Here is a 23,933-nt window from a genome sequence, read left to right on the forward strand (position 1 = left end):
ACAGCCCTTCTCCTTCCTGTTCTCCCTTGACGCGTTTTAGGGCTGCTCAGTCAGCCTTATCTACAACATTTCTAGGCCAGATATAGTCCCGTTTGATGACCAACTCCCCAGGGATGGGAGGACTTACTGCTTCACCAGGCAGCTCTGTTAGAAAATCCATCTTCATACTCAAGTTCTCAAAGCTCCCATTCTTTGGAAGTCCCAGTGGAGTCAAACAGAAAATTTCAGGAGCGGTCAGGACTCTTGGTCGTTTGTGTCTGAACCCCAAATCTAAGCTGGCTCCAGCAAAGAGGGAATGTGTTGGTTCCCAGAACTTGGAAGTCTCACGTGGAGCTGGCTTTGACTTGGTTGTCTCCAGAGGCTCCAGTCATTTCAGTACATCTCTGTCTCCCATTTCTCTCAGCTCTGCTTCTTTCTCTACATTGTGGGTAGATGGTCGCTGGTAGGCCCAACCCCATAGCTTTCTACTTAACATTCTCAGCGGAAGGGAAGACAGTGTCTCCCAAGGGAAGATTCTGACTGGCCATCTGAACCACAAAGCAGGAGTCCTCCCTGACAATGTGAGGTGGGAAAGGTGATCTGGAACAACAAGTTCCAGGAGCCCGGTGTCCTCCTGGCACTCCCCAGCATCATGTGCCCCTGCAGTTCCTGCCTCAGGACAAACACCTGTTTATTCAGCAACTGCTCACATGATGGGATATCCTGAATTTCTTGCTCATCTTCCCCTGCAGATGCCATGCCCAAGAGCAAGATTTCAAGGGTGGTTGCTCTCCCCTCTCCTGTCTTGCCACTTGAAACCCACTCGTGCCCCCAGAGCCCATGGTGGCTTTGCTGGTGGCCCCTTTGTGCTGGTGACTCATTCTGTGGCTGCTGAGCTCCTTTCCCCAGCCAGGCTTGCCCTGTGGGTATGCTGGCCACTAGCCTGGGCTCACCATTCCCACCTGCCCCATTCCTTCAGATCCCTGATGCTCCTCCGTCCATTTCCCCCCAGCAACATATACACAAAGTTGAGAGTCACGCCCTCCACATTTTTATCAAGCCATGGATGAAATACCAGGAAAAAAGGGTGAACTATGTTCATTGAAACTTTCTCTAAATGTCCTTGCTCACACACCTTACTTTGCTATCTTACCCTCGGGACCAACAGGGAAGGATTATGGTCCATTTGCACTCCATCTACATTGGTTCTTGAATCTCTGACTTGAGTTCAACTAATGAGCTTGTAGGTTCCTATCTCCCTTGCCTCCTCCCCTAGGTGCCAACAAACCATTTCCTCAACAAAGCCCAGGATCCCCTTGGAACTCCCAGGTGTTGGGTTTGCAGAACTCACCCCACCCTCTGTGAGGAAAGCAGAATGGCAGTGGGACCTGACAATGGCTCAGCCATCACAAGTCCTCAGTGTCCTGGGCTGGGATTTGTACAGACCCCCAGAGCCTCACCTTCTTCAGGAGTTGTGTGCTCTCTGTGGCTCTCCACCCCTATCACTGGCTACGTGCCCCTTTGTCCAGATTCATTCCACCCGTCTCAGCAGTAGACACTCTCCTTGAGAGAAGTCACAAGGGCAGAAGGGCTAGCATTACACTGAGCTGCAGGCACAGCCTCGCTTTCTCTCTGTTGTCTGTATCACATCTCTGGGAGAAAGGTGCAGAAGCAGAGCTGTCCTTTGCATCCAGAATCCCAAACCCTCAATGATTCCTTTACTGCTGCAAGAGCCACATGCATGGGGGACACTCTGGACAGCTCCATCTCTGGCCAGGTCCCTGGGGCGCAGGAGCTGGCTCGCGTGAACTGGGTCACGTGAACTCCCAGCCCTCCTCACCCCCTCAGTCTTTGCTTATGCCCCTCCCTCTGCCTAGAACCTCCCTGCATTTTCTGCCGATGGTCATCATCGCTCTTCTTCGAGCGCAGGCTCAAATGCTGCCTCCTTCCTGAGGCTTCCTGTGGCCTGATCTTTCATTCATTTGCTCATCAAATATGTATTGAGTGCCTGTGTGCTAGGCACTGTTCTGGGCACTTGAGATCTATCAGTGAGCAAAACGAAGGACACCCCCCAGCCCCTATGGAGCTTACATTCAGATGGGAGGGGGAGTACAATACACAAATAAACAGTAAAATAATAAGCAAACTACATCACATGTTACAAGGTAACAAGTGATAAAGAGAAGAGAAAAATATGGAGCACCTGAAGGCAGGCCAGGAGTGCTGGGGGCACTGGGGTTGCTATCTCAATTAGCGGGGGTTGAGGCGGACCTCCATGAGCAAGGATGAGGTGAAGGCTGAGCCAAGCCGGTGTGCGTGAAGAGAGCAAGGGGGGCAGCACTGCAGCACTGGGAATGAGGGCACGCCCCAGAGCTCCAGGGACAGCAGGGAGGCAGAGTGCATGGAGGGAGCAAGGGAGAAAATACGAGAAGATGGGGTTGGAGAGGTAATAAGCTGCTGATTTTTCCTCTCGCCCTGAGCTCCTTCTGCCCTTTGTTGCAAGATTAGCACATTCCTTCTGGGGGCTGTGGTAGTCAGTATGTGTCTGGGGCTACAGAGGGAGTTCCAGGGCCCCACAGAACCTAGCTGCCTCCTGACACTCGGCACCCACATAACAAATGTTGCCGAGTGAATGCAGACGTGCTTGAGGGCAGTGCGGGAGAAGAGGGCAGTGGTGCTTAGCGCGACACCAGAGTGAGAACTGAGACCAGGCAAGACCTGATTGCTTGTGCACAGACTTCAAGGATCTCCCGAAGTCAGGCCTGCCCGGGCTTCCCTGACAATTTCCTCTCTCCTCCCTCTCTCTGCTCGTGATCTCCGTTTTGCATCTTGGGGGCTGTCCATCCTTGACAGCCAGGCCCCAGCACCTCTCCCAAAACTCATCCCCACCTGCTGCTTCCTCCCGCTTCACTCCCAGCCATGGCCACGGTCCCTAGGCAAAGCGGTTACTCTATAACTAAAAGAGGTGCTTACAGTAGCCCCAGAGGGGGCAGGTCCTCCTTGTAGTGCCTCATTGTGGAGACTTCAAACTGCCCCCAGGCTGTGGTCTAAGATCAGATGGGGGACCTGGAAGCCACGGGTGGGGGGTGCTTCACGCCAGCTGACTCTCTCCCACCTTCTCCACCGCAGCCTATGAGATCGTCATAGAAACGGGCAACGGAGGCGAAACCAGGGAGAACGTCTGGCTCATCCTTGAAGGCAGGAAGAACCGATCCAAAGAGTTTCTTGTGGAAAATTCTTCCCGACAGCGGGCCTTTAGGAAGTAGGAAGAGGGTTTCCCACAAAGGAGTGGTGGTGGGTGGGGTGGGTAAGAGGGACCCCCAAAATCAGCCCCCTTGGTGGGCACCATAAATATACAAATGGGCCTAAACTGCACTTCTGGATCACCTACTGTGTGCCAACCCTGTGCAAACTCGATGGAGGAATTTCCCTTATAAAAGGGAAAGGAGGGGATTGCCACTCAAAGAAAGGCCACTAGATGAGAATTTAATTACGTCAATCACTAAAAAGAAAGGCTAATTCTGTAACGTGCTAGAGGTGCTAATTATCGCTACAATGGCAGTCATACTATAATATATAACTATATTAAAGTAGCACGTTGTACACCTTAAATTTACACAGTCTTATATCAAATATATTTCAGGTTTTAAAAGTTAATGGAAAGCTACAGCAAAAATTAATAATTAACTAATTAAAGAGAGCCCACTTTGCAGCAGGGCCAGGTAGCACTGCAAACCTTCTCCAAGTCCGTGCAGACCAGGAGCTCACGGTCTAATTGAAAAGGAAAGCATTCAGCCATGAGATTGCAAGAGAGTCATCATGGGAGCAGCACAGAACTGAGTTCTACTTGGAAGGAGGAAGGGAAGAGAGAGCCTCTATGAAGCTCTCTAGGGAAATCAGCCTCGGGTTTTGGGTAAAGGTGCCTCTTCTCACTGTTCCTGGTTGGCAGGCACGCCGGAGAATCTCCCTTCCTCCTGCACACCAGAGCCCCCCCCGAACTGCCCAGATGCCCACTTCACCTCCCCGCATCCGCCAGAACTGCTTACAGAAGTCTTCCCCGCCTCTGACCCGCTAAACCTCTCATTCGAACTCCCTGTGCGTCAGGATGAAGTCTGAGCTTAGACTGGCACTCTGGACCAGCACAGACGGCCGCACCCCGCCTCTCCCCTTGCCACTTCCCTGGCTGAACCCCAACTGCAGCCAAGCCAGTACTCCCCCCAGGGGCGCCTGTGCCTCCTCCCCCGCAGTCCCCATCCCAGGACTGTGCCCAGTCAGGTCCCCCTCAGGGCCTCTTCCCTTCCTCCCGACGCTCTGCTCTCTGAATCCCACCAGCCTCCCCAGCCCAACACCCAGGGCCCAGGGCCTTGCCCTCCTCCCAGCTCCATCTGCTGCATGATGTTACCGATCCCTGGTGCTGGGACCAGGCGGGGCTTTTTAATGGCTGTGATTGTCTTGTTCCAAAACTAGGCTGAACCTCTCAAAGAATGCAGGCTGTGGTTGCCAATTCCATCCCTGCTTCTCAGACCAGTGCCTGGAATACAGTAGGCACTCAATAAATGCTCACCTCCTTCAGTGGACACGGGCAGCTCTTGAGGGCCATACCTTTGTGTCCTTCAGGGGAACCACAGACACATTCGAGTTTGACAGCGTCTACTTGGGGGACATTGCCTCCCTCTGCGTGGGCCACCTCGCCAGGGAGGACCGGTTCATCCCCAAGAGAGAGCTGGTCTGGCACGTCAAGACCATCACCATCACGGAGATGGAGTACGGCAACGTGTATGTACTGGGCCTCTGCCCCTCCCCCCCCGGAAGTGCTGCTGATTCTGAAGGGACAGATGGGCTAGAGCATGGGCTAGCCACCAGGCCCCAGGGAGCTGTCCCCTTGGAGGCCCCCTCATTCAGGAAACTTGCAAGACAGGAAGGGAAGAGGCAGTGGTAGTGTTCTGGAGCTTTCTGAGCCGTGGGCCCACCCTCAGAGGCAGGGACTAGAGCAGATGAGCTTGGATACCCCAGCCTTTTAATGCAGGGATGCTTGCTTGGAAAAACACTGAGTAAGCCAGACAAGGCCAGACAGCGGCCGCTTCCCTTCCCTTCCCCTCCCATCTCTGTGCAACGGCAAAGAAACACAGCTTTGAAGCCGGCTGCCTCCGCCGTCCCTGTGAAAGCCCTGCCGTCGCGGTGGGCAGAGTGGGGCCCAGACCAGCTGGAGTCATCCCTCGGTGCACCTGCCTCTGAGGACTCTGGATAAGGAGCTTTGCTTCCCCCCCACCCCCACCCTCCAGGGTCTTCTGGAGCCTCGGGCATTTCTGGAGGATTAAGGGTTTTAGTTACCTGGGCAACAGTCCACAGCCATCAGTTTTTCTAATTAAAACCACTTGGTTACCACATTGGATGCCAGAAAGCGGGAGGCCCTGGAAGGCAGGAAGGACAGTGTGAAGGCACCAGGAGGGGAGGAAGGGGGTGCGGGGACCACTGCTTGCCTCGGGGAGGCTAGGCCCGGGGAGTGAGTGACAGGCGAGGTGCACAACTCCCAGGGCCAGCCTGCTTGCTGCCCCCCACCCCAGAACCCCGGAGCTGGCTCTGCGCATGGCCATGCCTTCCCGGGTGCGGGGAGCGCAGGGGACAGAAGCAGCAGCTAGGTGCAGGCTCTGGCCTCCAGAAGCCCAAGCTGCTCAGAGCCGGTCCGTCTGCACTCCCCCCCACCCCCTCCCTCGGCAGGCAGGCATCCTGAGATTGGCTCCCTCTGACCAACTTCCCCCTTGGGGAATTCGCCAGGAAAGGGTTCTGACTTCCAAACTTCTGTCTTAATCAGCTCAGGCTGCCGTATCAAAAGACCACAGACTGAGTGGCTCAAATAGCAGACGTCTTTTTCTCACCGTTTGGGAGGCTGGATATGGGAGGTCAGGGTACCAGCATGGCTGGGTCCTGATGAGGCCTCTCTTCCTGGCTTGCCGTGTCATTATGGCAGAGAGAGCAAGAAAGAGAGAGAGAGAACTCAGGTATCTCTTCCTCTTCTTTCTTTTTTTAAGAGAGAAAGAGAGAATAAGCAGGGGGAGCAGCAGAGGGAGAGGGAGAAGCAGGCCCCCCACAGAGCAGAGAGCCCGATGCGGGGCTCGATCCCAGGACCCTGGGATCATGACCTGAGCCGAAGGCAGATGCTTAACTGACTGAGCCCTAAGGGCACTATTCCCATCAAGGGGCCCCACCCTCATGACCTCATCTAAACCTAATCACCTCCCAAATATCCAAATGCCATCGCACTGGGGGTTGTTAGGGCTTCAACATATGAATTTGGAGGTGAGACATAATTGAGTCCCTTTCAGGCTGCGGTGTTACCAATTGCTCTTTTAGAGAAAAACCAGCAGGTACAATAAATCCTGTCAGAGTTCTGGGTGTGGCTGCTTGGAGCAGTACTGATGGGGACTGGAGAAGGGGACACAGAAAGCCCGGAGGAGTTCCCGACTCACCCAGCAAGCCGGGGCCAGGGCAAAGCCCCTCTGCCCCCAGTACTGCCTCCCAACCCCATGGAGTGTGGTCGCTGATACCACACCTCCACAGACCCCGGTAATAAACCAGACAAACAAAGACAATATAATACAATGCAATAATAAAATGAAATGTCTCCCCTTGAGTTAGCTTTATTTTTTTTTTTTTAAGATTTTATTTATTTATTTGACAGAGAGAGAGACAGCGAGAGAGGGAACACAAGCAGGGGGAGTGGGAGAGGGAGAAGCAGGCTTCCCGCCGAGCAGGGAGCCTGATGTGGGGCTCAATCCCAGGACCCTGGGATCATGACCCGAGCCGAAGGCAGATGCTTAACGATTGAGCCACCCAGGCGCCCCTTGAGTTAGCTTTAAACCGACAATGTCTGCTCAAAGAAAGTGAGCCCCAAATCTCAGCACCACCCAGCACCTTCCAGTCTCTGAAGGGAGGGGAAAAACAAGCTCAGCCCATGAACTTCCTACCCCACAGTCCTGGGCCCGAGTTGTAGGATTTCTCTTCCAGGGGAAAGAAGCCCCCATTCCTACACCCTCAAGAGTATGGCCTTTTGTCATGATGTCACCAGGGCTGGCGGGGGAGGAAGGGATGTCCACGGGGTGGGCGATCCTCCCAATGGGAAGGGGGTTGCAGGGAGTCAGACCCCGGATACTGAGCCGTGTGGCCTCAGGCAGTAACCCCTCACCTCCCTGTGCTCACTCTCCCCTTCTGGGAAGAGAGCTGGGTGTTCACTGGAGTCTTGCGCTGGGCGGGTGAGGATGACAGGGGCCCCAGCTCAGGGAGCTCTCAGAGCTCATAGCCCAGCCCGCCCGCCTGTGCCGGTCTCAAGCCTGCGGTTCCTGAGGGATGGTGTATCTGCATCCACAATTCCTTTCCAACCACCGTGTTGACTGTAATAGCTGGACTTCCATGAATTACAAACGAATTTAATCTCAATCTCCTATAAACACACTAATCTCCAGTTTTCATCTTTCAACCGTTTCCTCCTCCCCTGCAATGGGCAGTACCTCCTAACCTGTTCTCCTTCACCACTAAGATCCTCAAGATTGGGTGCAAGGACACACACACGGGCTTTCCTTTCTTTTTTTTAACCAGAAATAACTTTTTTTTTTAAAGATATTTCTTTTTTTTTTTTTTTTTTATTTGAGAGAGTGAGAGAGAGAGAGAGCACAAGAGGGGGTAGGGTCAGAGGGAGAAGCAGGCTCCCTGCCGAGCGGGGAGCCTGATGCGGGACTCGATCCTGGAACTCCGGGATCATGACCTGAGCCGAAGGCAGTCGCTTAACCAACTGAGCCACCCAGGCGCCCTAACGAGAAATAACTTCATTGTTTTATCTCAATACCATATATAACACACAATCATTATATTGGGGTGCCTGAGTGGCCCAGCCGGTTGAATGTTAGACTCTCGGTTTTGGCTCAGGTCATGATCTCAGGGTCATGGGATTGAGCCCGGTGTCAGGCCCCAAGCACAGCATGAGGCCTGCTTGAGATTCTCTCTCCCTCTGTTCCTCCCCCCACCCTACTCTCTCTCTCTGTCTCTCTCTCAAATAAATAAATAAATCTTTGGGGCACCTGGGTGGCTCAGTTGGTTAAGCATCTGCCTTCGGCCCAGGTGGTCCTGGGATTGAGCCTTGTGTCGGGCTCCCTGCTCAGCGTGGAGCCTGCTTCTCCCTCTCCCTCTGCCCCTCCCCGCCCCCCATGCTCTCTCTCTCAAATAAATAAAATCTTTAAAATAAATAAATAAATAAATCCTAAAAAATACACAGTCATTATAAAAATTCAAATAATTCAAAGAGTCTATAAAAGAAAGTAACACCTCCCTAAACCCTACCCATCAGAGATGGCCACCAGGATTATTTGGTGACTCCACTCTCTCTGACACTTTATAATATCTCACAAACACACTGTTCACAGAAGTGTGATCAGATTTACATGTTTTTCTAATATACTTAAATTCTTTTCATTCGTTATTCTTTGCTTTTGCCTTTACTCTTTCTGATGACCCTATCCTCATTTCTAGTGGGAAAAGCCCGGAATGTGTCCTTCCACATCTAGAGTCTTAACTCCACAAAGCCCTAGGGTCCCACATTTTGGTGATCTTATAATTAGATCTATTAGAAATCTTTTCCTTATAGCTATACCAGGGAATATTTTTCAGCCATTAAAAATAATGAATTAAATATGTACCAGATGACTTGGAGCAATTCCCAGGAAAAGCAAGATATGGGAAAACACATATTACATGATGCCATTTTGCAGAGGGAACACTGACGTCCCACATATGTCTGTGTCTATGTGGGTCTGTGCAGGGTTGGGTGAAATGGAAGGAAACTTGGCAAGAGACACCCGCAACTGTTACATGGGTTATCTGAGGTAAAGGTGGGACGTTGAAGTAGAAAGGAAGGAGGGAAAAAGGAGAGAGCCACGCAGAAAGGAGAAGAAAAAGAGTGCATTTAGAAAAACACGAATGTGATCACATGATTTGTGCATTTATATAGAATTATGTATATCACTGAGAATTTGCATAAAGAAATACATTTTTAAAGAATGTCTAAACAAAGAATGAAGTTATATCCCCTCTAAGAAAGTGTGGTATGTAACAACAATCCACATTTATCAAGTGATAACTGGGGGAAGAGCGATCTTGAAGCAGAATTAGGATTTCCTGCCCGTGGCTTTCAGTGGCTGGCTCAGGCTGGCTGCTCAGGCTGGCTGCGGGCCCGGCTCTGGCTCACCTTGGGCAGTGACTTCTCTTCTCCAAGACTTAGTTTCCCCTTCTGTGAAACGGGAGGATGATGCCTACAGCTCTGTGTTGTTGTAAGAACTAATGAGATGCAAGAACGCAAAGCCCTGGCATTTAGGAAGCATGCAGAAAAACAAGCTCTTTTTGCAGTTACGGATTTTCATCTACAAGGGGTCTGATTTTGCACCACTGGGCACGCCCCGTCAGGGCTGCATTCCTGACGTCATCAGTCAGTGCCAGGAGAGCTTATTTCCGAAGCTGTGAAAGTATTAGCAGTTGGGAGTGGGAAGAGACCATAGCAGTTGTTCAATTCAAACCTCTAGCATTGCCGATGGGAAAACCAAGGTCCGGGTAGGGGACGTGGCTTGTCCAAGGTCACATGGGTGGGAGGTGGCAGGGCTGGGGCAGACCCCAGGTACCCTTGCTCCCCGTGCAGCATTTTCCCACCGTGCCCTCTGACTTCCTCCTTTGTAATTAATTATTGGGCTGACTACCATTGCCCAGAGGCTAAAATTGGGGTTGTGATGGGGGGGTAGAGAGGGGACTTTTTGGTCCAAGACCATTTCTCTTGTCCCTAGATTTGCTTTTGCTTATGGTAGCTTCCTCAGTAAGTACTTTCTCTAACCCCTTCGCTCTACAGACCACGAGCACATGCACACACACACACCCACACACTCATAGTTCAACTCAGCCCAGTGCAAGGGATTTGAGAGCACATGATCCCCAGTGACATCTCCACCTGGCTTTGCCTGGGATTGTCACTCTGGATCCTGCAGCTGTCTCTGAAGGTGACAATACCGGGTAGAAATATTCATCAGTCCCTTTGAAAGAGCAAGGGGACCAGCGTGGTTAGTGTGGAGTGAGCTTAGAGAAGGCCAGGTGCTGGGTCAGAAAAGCAAACACAGGGCAGAGGGTCTCATCACATAGGGTCTTGCAGACCTTTGTAAGGTGGTGGTTTTCACTTAACCTAAGAAGCCCCTGGAGGGTTCTGAGCAGAGGAATACATTCTCAGGCTTATATGTCTACAGAGTCACTTGGCTGCTGTGTGAAGAACGGACCACGGGTAGCAGGAAGCAGGGAGACCAGCTAGGAGTCTGAGCTATCCCAGGGAGAAGGAGGTGCTGGTGACTTGGACCAGAGGGGCTGCAGAGCAGATAGTGAGATACGGCATACTTTTTCACATGGCTGATTCTGGACCTATTTTAAAGATGGGGTCAATGGGATTTGCTGGTGCATTGCACATGGACTTGGGGAGAGGAGTAAAAGGAGAATCAAGGAGCACCTGGAAGGATAGAGAAGCCACTCACTGTGACTTTTAAGACAAACAAGACTCCATCCTCATTTTAATGCAGACATTTCCAGCCCCAATATCCTGACTCTTGGGGAAGGAATCATGTATGGACCCGGGGCCCAGGGGGAGGGTGAGAGCCTTGGCTGGTGCCCCCTGAGCCTCCTCCCTCCCCCCTAGGTACTTCTTCAACTGTGACTGCCTCATCCCCCTCAAGAGGAAGAGGAAGTACTTCAAGGTATTCGAGGTCACCAAGACGACGGAGAGCTTCGCCAGCAAGGTCCAGAGCCTGGTGCCGGTCAAGTACGAGGTCATTGTGACGACGGGCTATGAGCCAGGGGCAGGCACGGACGCCAATGTCTTCGTGACCATCTTTGGGGCCAACGGGGACACAGGCAAGCGGGAGCTGAAGCAGAAAATGCGCAATCTCTTCGAGCGGGGCAGCACCGACCACTTCTTCTTGGAGACGCTGGAGCTGGGCGAGCTGCGCAAGGTGCGGGTGGAACACGATGGCAGTGGCCACTACTCGGGCTGGCTGGTGGACAAGGTGGAAGTCACCAACACCAGCACCGGCGTGGCCACCATCTTCAACTGCGGCAGGTGGCTGGACAAGAAGCGGGGGGACAGGCTCACCTGGCGAGACCTCTTCCCTTCCGTCTGAGGGGCTGGAGGCTCTCCCTCCCAGCCCTCCACCGAGATGCTCCTGACCTCCACCTTGGGGTTTCAGCAGTCCTTTCCCAAAGCCTCCTGGCGCTGGGACTGGGGTTCTTCATGGCTCTCCAGAGGCCACTGCGGGTGACCGCTGTGGGGGTCCTGCCCCTTCCCAGTCTCCCGGACCTATAGGAATCAGTCAACATGTGTCATCGTCCATGGCTGTACCTTCTGCATTTTCTTTCCCAATAACAGCAATGGCTAGGCTGAGACTTGCTGCCAAGTGTGGACGGGAAATTGGGGCTTCACCCAGGGGATAGAAGTGGGGAAGAAGAGGCCATGGAGATGGTGTATTTTAAGCGAAAAACTAATAACACGTTTTTCCCAAAAAAGCTGGGCTAATTAAATTATTACCAACCACACCCCACAAAGAACTCATCTTGGCATCTGCTCACTAAGAAATGCATCCTTTTCCCCAGTTTCAATAAATCCAGTGACAAATGGAGAAAAACATCAGGGGGAAGTGTTTTAGCCTTGGGGGGATTTGTGAGCCTGTGAAAAGGCACATGATTTTTTCCATCATTTACAGAGAATGCTTGCCAGGTGCCCACTGGTTATCCTAGCCTGTGATGACACAGGTGAGACCCAGAGAACTGAACAGAAGTTGATGGGGGGCAGGACCTGGAAAAGCCTGGTCACTGGCGCACTCAGGCTGGGCCAGGAGGAGGGGACACGGGATGAGTTAGCACCATCACCATCACCCTTGGGTCCTGGGGCTCCCATGGCTCCCCCCGGGGCAGGTGATGTCTGCTGAGAGCTCAGGGGAACAATGTAAAGATATGGTCTCTGCCCTCAGGGGGATATGACTTTGATGGAGAGGCAGCGGGAGAACCACACGCGCACGCACCCTCCCTGATGGACAATCACTAAGGGACCTTGCAATGTGCAGCAAGAGTGCCACAGAACTCAGCACCCGACTTCTGACTTTCTTACAGAAGCAGGACTGAGTGGGAAGGAAGTTGTCCTCCAGGAGGGTACCCTGCACCAGGGTTTCCAAGGCCCCGCCCTGTCACCCAGTGTCCCGTAGCCCAGACGGGTGGGGACCCTTAGTGAGGCTTCGTGAGTCTGAAGCAAATTCCAGGAGTTCCCGGAGACGGTTGGAGAAAGCTGAGGTTGCAGGCGCTGGCTCCGAGGCAGCCTGCCTGGGCTTGAGCCCCAGCTCCAGCCAGAGAGCTTGGGAGAGTTTGGGCACATTATTCCGTCTCCTGGGGTCGCAGCTTCCGCACCTGTCCAACAGGGAGAATGATGACAGCTACCACCTAGGTACCGGGAGGACGAAATGAGTTCATCTGCAGGCAGTTTGAATTCAGTGCCCGCACTGAAGGGGGAGTGTGTCCATCCTGTTGAGCAAGGGAGCAGGACTCAAGGGAGCTGGGGTGGGGGTCGGGGAGAAGTAATCATGAAACAGCTTTATTGAAACTGGTTCTCCCCATCCCCATCCTCCACCTCCCCACTGCCCCATCCTCCCACCACCCCTGTACCCGGGTGAACACTTAACCAAGCCTCGAAGCTCTTCTGAACCCTCTTGGGTCATAAAAAGCGCAACCACCACTTTAAGTCACAAAGCCCATTACAGTTCTGCAGTTGAAATGTCCGGCTCCTCTACAAAGGCCAAAGGCACACTTAGAATTCGCCTTAGCCCATCCCCCAACTCGGTCCTCTCACAAGGGGACCAGACGCGAAGAAGGAGTGCACACGTGTGTGCACCGCTGTGGGTGCGTGGGGGGGCAGTCCCTCCTCTTCCTCCCCACCTCGCACTGTCACTCCTCCCCCTCTTGCTGACCCCAGGTTCCCATCCCTTGGGGAAGGAAAGAAAGGAAGGATGCCCGTGGGGGTTCTTTCCCCATCCCTTCAGCCCTCCAATCTGTCTTCTTTTTAGGACCTAAGACACTTATAGCAGAGGTCCTCGGGCATCGTTTGCTCTGGCAAGCTCTGGGCATTCAGGCCACTCATCTCTGCCATCAGCAGCCAGCCGGCCCATCCCTCATCCCTAGCATTGGGTAAGAGGGCAGCCAGAAGGAAGGGAGTACTCCCACGCCACCAGCAGCCATTTCTTTCTTTCTTTCTTTTTTTTTTTTATTTATTTCATTTGACAGAGAGACACAGCGAGAGAGGGAACACAAGCAGGGGGAGTGGGAGAGGGAGAAGCAGGCTTCCCGCTGAGCAGGGAGCCCGATGTGGGACTCGATCCCAAGACCTGGAATCATGACCTGAGCCGAAGGCAGACGCCCAACGACTGAGCCACCCAGGCGCCCCTCACCAGCAGCCATTTCTGAGGGTCCTGTCCCCATAGCCACGACCTCCTCCTCAGCCTCTCCACTGTGTCTGAATGGAGAAAGATGGTCAACTCGAAGTTGAAAACAGTTGTCCGCCCCGCTGTCGGGCAAGCACTGCGTGCCCTCGCCGGGGGATGCGGCCTCTGTTGTCTCGTGGATCCAGCCGAAGCTGTGTCATCAGGCTGCTGAGGGGCCCAGTGTCGGCCGACTCTTACCCGGATAGCCACCCCATGACCTTAGTCCCTTTTCTTTCCGTCCCTTACCTGCCCTGCCCCCTCTGCGGGCCTCACAAAGGACTTGTCAAGCCCTGATGAAACTGCGTGAACACCCCACAAACAACGGTCACACCTTTGGCTCATTCAGGTGCACTTCCCCCCAGCCTGGTTCCCCAAGTTCTTGGGGCCTGGACCATCCCTGTCACAGCCCCCCCCCCCCCCCCCCCCGCATGCAGCAGGTTACCCTCCAGCAATGCCCCGAGCACCGTGCTCCCTGCTGACGCAGTCCTGTCTGCCTGAGTTCTCCTGGTACCCACCCACCCCTCCACCCTGTTCCCAGGCCCCATGCTAGTCCACCCTCCCTGCTTTGTGGGACCAGGGAACTTAGTACCCCAGCGAGCCTCTGACTCACCCAGGGGCTCCTAGGGGTGAAGCTGGGCTTGAACTAGGCTGTCTGATGTCCTTCACACTCTGTAGAGGAGGGGGGGGGCGGAGAGAAGCATGGCGGTGGGGAGGGGGCTAGGCAGGGGAGTCCCCGGGCTTGCAGGATTCAATACCTGTCAGGTCCTGCTTCTTTGGGCAGCCCTTGGCCCGAGGGAGTGTTGGGACCCTTGGCAAGTCCTATCACTGGGGGCCCTGCAGGCCTCCTTCCTCCACCAGTCTGTGCTGAGGCTGCAGGCAAAAGTGGGGGACATGGCCTCCGAGGTGGGCACTCTGCCCTCACTCGACTGCTGCCCTCCCCCTGAGGAAGGAATGAGGGACACGCACAGGACGCTCTGCCTTGTAGGCAATCACAGGAACCCCCCTCTTGGAGGACAGAAAGCAAGGCTGGGATGAGGGTGAGGCCAGCAAGAAGCCCGGGGTGCAAAATTTAAGGGGGAGCTCAACTCAGGCTCCTGCAAAGGCAGGGCCACAGCTAAGAGTGAGGCCCCTTAAATGCTGCCCCCACGGCACTTCCCTCACCTCCCCCTAGTCCTGGCCCCAAGCAGGAAGTTACTCCCCCTGTAGCAGCCACAAAGCTCTCTACCCCAGCAGTTCGAAATTCCATCCCAGCCACTGGCCAGGGCGACGGTGAACAGGCCCTTCCTCTTGGGACAGTCCCTCCTGAGCCCGGCTCACCCGAGACCCTGCTGCCAACAGAGCCCCGGGGGCATTGCTGGGCCTTTGGCCACGGGCAGGTGGTGCTGGACGCCATCCCTCCTCCAGCCAAGACAGAGCCCTTCACTGGGGCCCAGGGTGAAGGAAACAAAGGAAGGACCGGTCTCTTTCTCCCCCAGAACCTCCCTTCCATTCCTGGGTCCCGGCCAGAGCTGCTCATTCGCTCCCCAGATCCCCCTGGCACCGGACAGCTCGCTGTGCTCGGAGTCTCTTCCTTATAAGGATGGCTTCTTGAGTGACAAGGTTTCCTGTCCGCTCCATCTTTCCTCTCCTGATTTAGAGACAAGTCTACTTTTTTTTTTAGAGAAAGTCTACTTTAAAGAATATTTGGAGAGAACCTTAATTGTATTGCTTCGGAGTAACTGCTAACAAAGTATTTCCAAATAAATATCCCTGGGGGGTCCACATCAAAGAAAAGATAAGACTCATTTGCAGTTAGCACGAGCTATTTACATACAAACTCTTGCACCAAAGTCTAAAAAACACTTCTGCTCTTAAGTAGGTTAAACAAAAACCTTCCAATTTTATTTCCTCAGCTCTTTGGCTGAACAACATTTTTCTTCCAAGATTTTGATAAAAGTAAACTCGGCCCAGTTCAGTTACACACCTTCTGAATTCTGATTCTGTGGGGTCCACCTAGATGAGGTCAGAAGTACTGTGGGTGCCCTGCGTCCTGAGGAGCCCTTGTGCTGTGTGTGCATCCTGAACGGGGACCCCCATCTGTCCCAACGCCTTGGCAGAGCATGGCACCGGGCATCAACCACTGGCAGGCACCCAAATGTCCTCGAGGGCAAGGTAGGGGCTTCGGGGAACAGGTGCGGGAGCCTCAGCTTTGGACAAAGGGAGTCAAGAGCCTGGAAAGGAAGGGAGGAAAGAGCCTTTTTGCCCAAAATTTAACAGGGGAAGTTTGAATAGGGACACCCGGATGGTGAGGGAGGTGGTATTGCCTATGAGCTGGAGGGAAGAGGAGTTCTGTGCTTCTGGCCTAAAGACCTCAGTGTGGCTTTTCTTCTAGAATCTCCAACTGAATGAAGAAAGCCGGTTACAGAGCCGTGAGATTGCAGAAGTCTTGGTTTTGAGGTCTTAGCTACCAACCCTCCTACTGAATTGGCCATTCGTGGTGGTAGACCATGGCCAGGGTGGCCAGAGGGGAACAGTAGACATTGATGGGGCCTGGAAAGCTCTCTAGGAAATGGAGAGGGAGGGGAGAACAAGAGGACCAAGGAGAAAGACTATGGAAGACAAGGATTTTCTTTAAACATCATCATCATCATCACCACCACCATCACAGCTAATATTTATCTAGTGCATACTAAGTACCAGACACGTGGTAAGCACTTTCCATATATTAGCTCATTAAATCCTCATAAAGACTTATAAGGCAGATGCTATCATGATCCCATTTTATAGATGAAGAAACTGAAGCCCAGAGAGTTTAAGTAATTTGTCCAAAGTCACACAGCTAACAGGTGGCTCAGGAAACCCAAGGGCAGGGCTTTCCTCAAAAGAAACTCTGGATGGAAGCTGGATCCCTGAAACAGAGGAAAGAACAGCTGCTCGGGCTGGTGGTGAGGACCACGGGGTGGTTCTGAGATGGAAGTCCGCTCAGCAAGTGCAGAAGTGTGCGGACGCAGTGTTAGTTCCTGGGCTTCTGAAGGCTGCTCCTGGGGCATGTCGCTGAGGGCAAGAGGAGTAGGGGGGAAATGAATGCCCAGGGAAGAGAACTTTCTTGTTTCCTACTTCCCAGGAGCAGTGGGGGTTCCCCCAGGGAGCAGGTGTGCTGGGGAGAAGTGGGAGGGAGGCCAGGGTGGAGGGAGCAGAGCACTGGCTGGGAGCCGGCCAAGAGCCTGGGGGTGAGGGGAAGATAACAGGATGGTTCCTTGGGCTGACCATGGGGTCCCCAGATGCAGTGTCACTGGGGATGTGCTTGGAAAGGTTTCCAGATGAGATTAGTATTTGACTCAGAAGGTAGACGGCCCTGAATGGAACAAAGAGCAGAGAAAGGGAGACTCTGTCCTTTTCCTGCCTAGCTGTCCCTTCTCCTGCCCTGGGACTGGGATTCTCACCAGGGGCTCTGCTGGCGCTCAGGCCTTCCCGCGCCGCCAGCCCACAGACAGACAGCAGGTGCTTCGATTCAGCCTCCACAGTCACGCAAGCCAGTTCTTCTCAGTAAATCCCCGCTGGAATATACTACTGCTCTGTTTCTCTGGAGAACACTGACTAATTGAGAGACTCTTCTTCCTTAACTTAACGTCCCATCCTGGGTGGGGGGGAGGGACCTTCTCCGTGACTGGGAGTCTCGGCCTCACTGTTCTCTGGGGAATCTCTTTCCTCCCAGGCTTTGCCTCAGCAAGGTTGGGGGAAGCGAGGTGGAGGGGATTAGGAAGGGTGGGCATCGGCCCATTGTTGGGGGGGCACGATATCCACGGAAGGAGAACTACTGTCCCAGGTCCCTCCCCCCAGCTCAAAGCTAGCCCGGGCCTGGCCTCCCAGGGTCACCTCCACCGCGGGGATACACGGAGACTAAATAGGAATAATGGAGGGATGCAGGGCCTGAAAATAGAAAGCTGCAGAATTCAAAAGCTGGAGGGAGCCTAGTCCGCCATTCCCATTTTTATAGTGTGCAAGACCAGGGAAGGGAACCGTCTCTGCCCTGTCCCCACGCCGGGTTCTGGTGAGTGCTGGGTTCGGCACTCGAGACAAAGCCCTGGTTCTTGGATCAAGAGACACCAATGGAACTATGTGGAAGGCTACAGACAGCATTTTGGATCATCTCGCTTGCACAACGACGAGGGATTTGAACCTTCATTAACCTCCTGCAAACTAGGGATTTTAGTTAATAATAATGTCTCAATATTGGCTCATCAGTTGTAACAAATGTACCCCCACTGAGGAGAGGTGTTAGTAACGGAGAGAGAGCACTGGGAACGCTCTGTACTTTCTGCTCCTTGTTCTGTAAACCCAAAACTGCTCTAAGAAGTGAAGTCTATTACTTAAAAGAAAAGGCTTATTAATATAAGTTCTGTTTTCAGGCGATGAAAGAAAGTCCACCTTTCAGTTCACTGATCCACACACTGGGAAGGGACTTGAGACAACGCAGGGTATCCTGGGCTCTTACAAAGAAATAAGAAATCCATGCCTACTGTTGGAAAGCAAAACTCCTCCCTTACAGAGAAGCTGAGGAACCCTCTAGTTCAAAACACAAGAGATTACAATTGAAAACTGATCAAAAATGAGAACGTTCCCTTTAAGATTCATAAATTTTAGGAAACAGGTTAATTAGGTCCAGGGCACTGAACAGATATTTTGAGAGATAAAGAGATAAAAAAAAAAAAGATAAGAGAGAAGGAGGAAGAAAGAGAAGGGGAGGAGGAGGAGAGAGTAGGGGAGGAGGTAGAAGGAGGAGAGGGAGAGGAGGAGGGGAGGGAGAAAGGAGAGGAGGGGGGAGGGAAAAGAAGAGGTGGAAGGAGGAGGGGAGGAGATGGGGAGGCGGAGAATAGGGGAGGGAGAGGGGAAACAGGTGAACGACAGGGACAGACAGGGAGGAAAATGGATGGGAAAATGGTGACTATTACCTCATTTCTTAGACAAAGTCAGGTCTGTGAGAGGCTTTCTGCAGATGCCCCTGGGTACGCAGAGAAATAAGCACCCTGCTCAAGTGAGGTGTAGTTAGCAATGCAGTTCATTTTTATTAGTTATAAATAAAGTACAAAAAATCCACCAAAAGTGAATCTAAGCATTTACACAATTCCTAATGTCTCCGCCTTTTCATTGATGCACTATTGCTTTAATATTCATAATAAATATTCTTCTAGCTTTCTGCTATAAAATAGTCTATGTAGCAAAATGTTGCAGAGCACAAACAGAACAGAACAGCAGGAGGGTTACAAAAAAGGACAATCAACACTGAGGATAATCCTTTCACTTACCAGGGGCAACCGAATTACCCCAGCAGGCCCCGTGCGGCTGGCTCTAGAGCTGAGACGTGAGCCACGGCCAAGGCCGGGGCGGGGCTCGGGGAGGGGGCAGGGCACAGCCCAGCCAGGGCAAAGGGCCCTTCCCGCTCTGACCCCGCAAAGCAGCGTAAGGCATGTCCGCCCAGGAGCCCTGCCAAGGGGGCAGTGTCCGCCAGGCCTGGCGGTGTGGTGGTCGCGCACCCCGGTGGGCGACCCCACAGGCCGTCTCCAAGGAAAGCAGGAGAACGAGGCTCCAGGGCAGAGGCAGAAAGGGAAGCTGGGCAGGCAGCAGGCAGGAAGCCCAGGGAACGGGACCCATAGTCCGGCTGGAGCAAAGTTGGGGCGTAGGGACCCTACAAGGCCCGGCCACTTCCTGCAAGCCCGGGGCTGGCCGCGTGGCGAGTCTGGGCCTCCGCCTCCTCCCCCATCAGCACCATCCCAGGGGCCTCATGTGGAGGATGGACGTCTCCACCAGGCAAAGGCAGTGATGTCAAGAGGCAAGAGGGAAGGATGAGCAGGAAAGGAAGGGAAGGAGGACAGAAGGGAGGAGGCAAACATGCAGAGAGCACAGGAGTGGTCCTCCTTCTCCTGGCCAGGGTCACAGCGGGCCCAGAGGCCTCTCCTGGGGGCATGGACCTCCTCTCTCTCTTTTTTGGCTCAAAGACATCTGGGCTCAGGGCATTGCCAGCCTTTGGGGCCACTGCTTCCCCACACCCTCCCCCAGCATTCCTTCCCAGGAGCAGTGAGACAGGGGGGCCCTGCCCCATCCTCCACAGCAGCCCCCCCCCCCCCGCCCACAGCCTCCACGGAGCAAAGACAGAGGGCCAAGGAGGAGAAGACCGTGGGAGGAGAGACCGAGAGTCCCGAATCTGTGTCCCAGGGCTCTGCTGAGCAACACAGGCTCCAAGAGAGGACAGGTTGGAGTGGCAACCCCAAACATCACACTTTGGGGCTCATATTCCGCCTACCCCATCCCCACAACTAACAACGACACGGGGATTTCAGCTGGCTCTGCAAAGGCCCACCAAGGCTTGTGAAAGCACATGTCCTGTGTCCAGGATGTGTCCGCCTATCCCGCCTCCCTGTCTCTCGCAGGATGCCCTCCTTCTCGCCGTCCCTCCATCCTTTTTCTTCCCCTTCCTTCTCTCCTGAGAGGGTGAGACAGCACAGCGTGGGGTCCCACCCCCCTTCTGTGTCATTGTCTCTCAGGGTCTGAGGGACCCTAGACACCCTCCCCTTCGCCTCCCTCAGCCAGACTCAAGGAGGCCAAATGACTTGCTCAAGTTCACAGGGAAGTTTGCAATAGAGCTGGTCTGAGAACCTGAGCCTCCTGACCCCCCAGTCCAAGGCTCTTTCTAATAAATCAGGCTTTTTGGCTTTCAGATGCTCCTGCCGGTAATGTCTGAGGGGCCCAGTTCCGGAACCAGAGAGATCTGGAGCCCAAGTGGAGAGAGTGACCCCTAGTGCCCCTGGACCAGGCTGGGAGGATGAAGGCGGGGTGGGCTGAGGTTGTGGGAAGGGTAAGGGAAGAAAGAAAAAGCGGTTAATGATGGGGATTTGGGGAGGGGGCCAGGGTAGCAAGTGAAAGGATTAGCCCAGTCTGCTGACGAGTGCAAATTATATTTATATATGTGCTATAAATACAGTCACTATATTGGAGTTTTTCACTAGGTCACAGCATACAGAATCAAAGGTTTGCATTTCGTATGGAATGTATCCAAAGAGGCCAGCACCACAGTAGGACAGCTTGCAATCACACACCCTGATAGTTTGGACGAAATAAAGTTCGCGGAATTTTATTTAAATTTTTTTTTTTGTATTCATAGTTGTTTGTCATCGTACCAATGCATGCAAAGCATTCCACTCCCAGAAACAACGCCAAAATGAGGTAATAGGAGTAATAAAAAAAATTAGTATCCTTTCTAAATAAATAAATTATAATTAAAAATGCAAAACAACTATAAAAATAATTAAATAAGAACCCACGATATCTACAAGTTAGTCATAAATTATGATTGTTAAATATAAGGCATTTAAACTCACAAAACCCTGTAAACTAGCAACGTGCCATGTTTTTTTGTTTTTTGTGTTTTTTTTTTTCATTTTTGTTTTTCTATCAGCTGAAATCGCTCTAGCATTTGCTCTACGCGCAGGAGATGAAACACGACAGGGGGACCTGACAGACGTTGCTACAGCCCCACGCGGGGAGTGTTGGCCCCGCCAGCAGGCGGCGGGGGGCTTGGGGGATTTCTTCAGGAAAAAAAAAGATCTGGTGCTTTGTCTTCACCATTGAAAAAACTGTGCTTGTTCATTAGGCGTAAAGAGTTGAGAATACTTGCAGGGAGGCTGGGAGCATTTGCAGAAGAGGAGCTTGAGTCCTGCCACAGCTGCTGGGCCGGGGGGGCCCCAGGGCCCCAGGGGTCCCGGCAGGTGGCGGAGCCCTGCGCCTGGGCCTCTGCCCCGAGCCAGCCGCCTGTGGCGTTGGTTGGTTTCGTGGATTGGCGTCCTTGGCGACCCGCTTTGGCCCGGGCTGCGCTGCGGCTGGGAGGCCCACCTTGAATCCTGGGGTGGCTCTGCCCCAGAAGGCACTCATGCGTCTCAGTCAGGAAAGGGTCTGAGTCCCTTGAGTTGAGCAGTAGGAGGACTACCGGGGGTGTCCCCTCCTGGAGGTGGTGGGTACAAGATGCTGAGGCCTGGAGCCTGCCTCTTCGTCATCTTCCCAGGGCTCCCCGACAAGGGAGAGGGGGCTTCGAGGGCGCAGAAGCGCAGACCCCTCTCCCATGTTCTCACCCAGAGAGCTGTCCGGCTAAGGAGCCTGGAGCTGGCAGGGGCCTGAGTCCACGTCCCCTCCTATGCCCACCTACAGGGTACAAGGGCCCAGGGAGATAGGGAGGGGAGGTGGGCTTCAGGATCCACCCCCCAAAGTTGGTGGCTGACCTCTCCCCTCTGGGGCCATCCCCACCCCAGTCAGTGCCTAATGTTAGCCTGGGGCACTCAGAGCCCGCCCAATACAGGGAGGAGGAGGAGGGGACTGCGTGCGTCCCACTCTCAGCCTCTGAGACAGACGTTGGTGCCCACAGGAAGTTGTTTTCAACAGCTCGGTAGGCACTCGGTCCTACCACTCGAAAGATGTGTTGATGTCAGGGAGGATCAGAGAATGTGAGTGCTGGAAGGAAATTTAGCAAGCATCCAATCCAACCTCTTTGCCTTACAGCTGGGGAAACTGAGGCCCACCAGCGTGGCATGCTTTGTCACTGAAGAACCAAGACTAGAACCCACACCCCAGCTCTCGCACCATCTGCCTCCACACCGACTCCCTCTACTTGCTAGCCTTTTGAACCAGCCTCAGAGAGCACAAGAGCCCCAGACGGAGAGGGGAGTGACCTTCCCTAGACCACCCTGGCTACCCCCAGGTCACAGCAGGCTGGGGAGAATTCCCCACTCCCTGTGGCTACTGGTAACTAGCTCTCCCCGAAATCCTGACTCGGAAGCACCTTCTACACCAGTGGGTTCTCCAGCCTTTAGCCCTGGAGACACGGTTCACACACTGGAACCATGGAACTGGACAAGGTAATGCTCATTGCTGTTAACCCTGCGTCAGCTAGTCACCATGTTTGTGCTATTATATGCATCTTGGCTCCTCAGCTTTAAGCTCCTCAAGGCAGGGATGTTGTCCTCTTTCCCCGCACTGAACAGGCACTCAGTAAAGATTTTATAGAACAAGTATGGGTGCTGGAAGAAGTCTCAGTCTGAGTAAGACCCTTGAGTAACCCTCCCACCAGAAGCCAGCCACATCCCCCATTCTGTGCCTGCAGGTGTCCAGAAGAGCCATGCCTCCGCCTGACAGCTCTGGTTGTGCTAGAAGGTTCTACCTCAAGCCCAAATCTGCCTCTCGGTCATTTTTCCCCGTTGGTGCTGGATGTACCCTTGGTAGGAGCGATGCAGACTCAGATTTCCTTAACCTTACAGAATTTCTTCATGTATGGGATAAGTATCCTGTCCTCCTTAGTCTTCTTTTACTGATATGAGGGCATTGAGGGGGTAAGGGGAGCGGGGAGGCTTTGAGGGCAGTGCAAATAAGGGAGGCGGAGAGGCAAAGGAAGGGAGCAGAATTCCAGCTGGGCTGGGGTTTTCCACCTGTGGGTGAAGAAAACTGGGTTGGGGTTGGAATTTGGTGGATCTTCCCATCTCCTTCCTTCTGTCCCCCCATCTCTCTGCTCCCTTTGAGGTTCAAGAAAAATTATAGGGTGGTGCAGAAAGACACATTGTGTGGTGTCACTTGGAACTTCCAGGTCAGTCTCTCCACCACCCCCTGTCCCTAAACCCCAAGGAGGTTCTCAGGATGGAGCATGAATTTGTTGCGTGGAGAGTGTCAGTCCTCACAATGTCTGGGTGAGGTAGAAGAGGGGGCAATGGGGATGCACTGTCGTTTGTCTCCCCTCTAAGGAGAAGGAAAATGAGGCACAGAGAAAGAGCGGGATTTGCCCAGGGTTGTCAAAGAGTTAGAGAAAGAGCCAGAGACTAGGGACCCAGGGCCTCCCAAACCCAGCCAACACAATCTCAGGACCGGGGCCATCTCTGAGGGACTCCATCGGGATCTGAGACACCCCAAAAGAAGCTGAAGGCCCTCCTCCAGGTCCACGGTGTTTGACCTCGGCCCCCGAGTGCTAGCTGAGAGCACTTTGGCCAAGGCCAAGTGTCTACCACCTATGCTAACATATCTTCATCATCCAGTTAATTTTTTGCATAGGGAGGCAGTGGCCAAAATTGCCTCTTTGTGACAGGGCTTAAGCACAGCCGAAAGGAAGAAGGTGGCATGAACAGGGACACCCTGGCTCCAAGGAACACGGGGGAACCTCTAGCTGAAGGCTGGCCCCTCCCTAGTTCCATGTGGAACCGGGGACATGGCTGGAACTGAGTAGATGGGCCCTGGAACTGGGGAGCCCTCCTTCCAGACAGAATCTCCCCTTCTCCTACTCAAACTCTGCCTTCCTCACCCTGGCTGAGCCCCTTGGGGGCCCGCCTAAGCCCCCCATCTGCTCCTTTTCCAGTCCTCCCCTTCCCCAGATGCTCCCCTTCCACACTCCATGCACTGTAAACATGAGAA

The 23,933-nt window shown here is 53.4% G+C and overlaps 1 protein-coding gene across 1 annotated transcript in view; it reads left to right on the top strand.

Moving 5' to 3' along the window:
- The window catches only part of LOXHD1 (lipoxygenase homology domains 1), a 149,195-nt gene extending 138,024 nt beyond the window's left edge, over positions 1 to 11,171 (top strand). Inside the window, exons 38-40 of the mRNA XM_034995710.1 lie at positions 3,109 to 3,241; positions 4,597 to 4,755; positions 10,691 to 11,171. Coding sequence (XP_034851601.1) covers positions 3,109 to 3,241; positions 4,597 to 4,755; positions 10,691 to 11,171 — 773 coding nt within the window. The remainder of the gene's footprint in view (positions 1 to 3,108; positions 3,242 to 4,596; positions 4,756 to 10,690) is intronic.
- Positions 11,172 to 23,933: the final 12,762 nt, after the last annotated feature.

Source organism: Mirounga leonina, unplaced genomic scaffold, assembly GCF_011800145.1.
Source record: "Mirounga leonina isolate KUSES-001 unplaced genomic scaffold, KU_Mleo_1.0 Mir_93, whole genome shotgun sequence".
Classification (NCBI taxonomy): Eukaryota; Metazoa; Chordata; class Mammalia; order Carnivora; family Phocidae; genus Mirounga; species Mirounga leonina.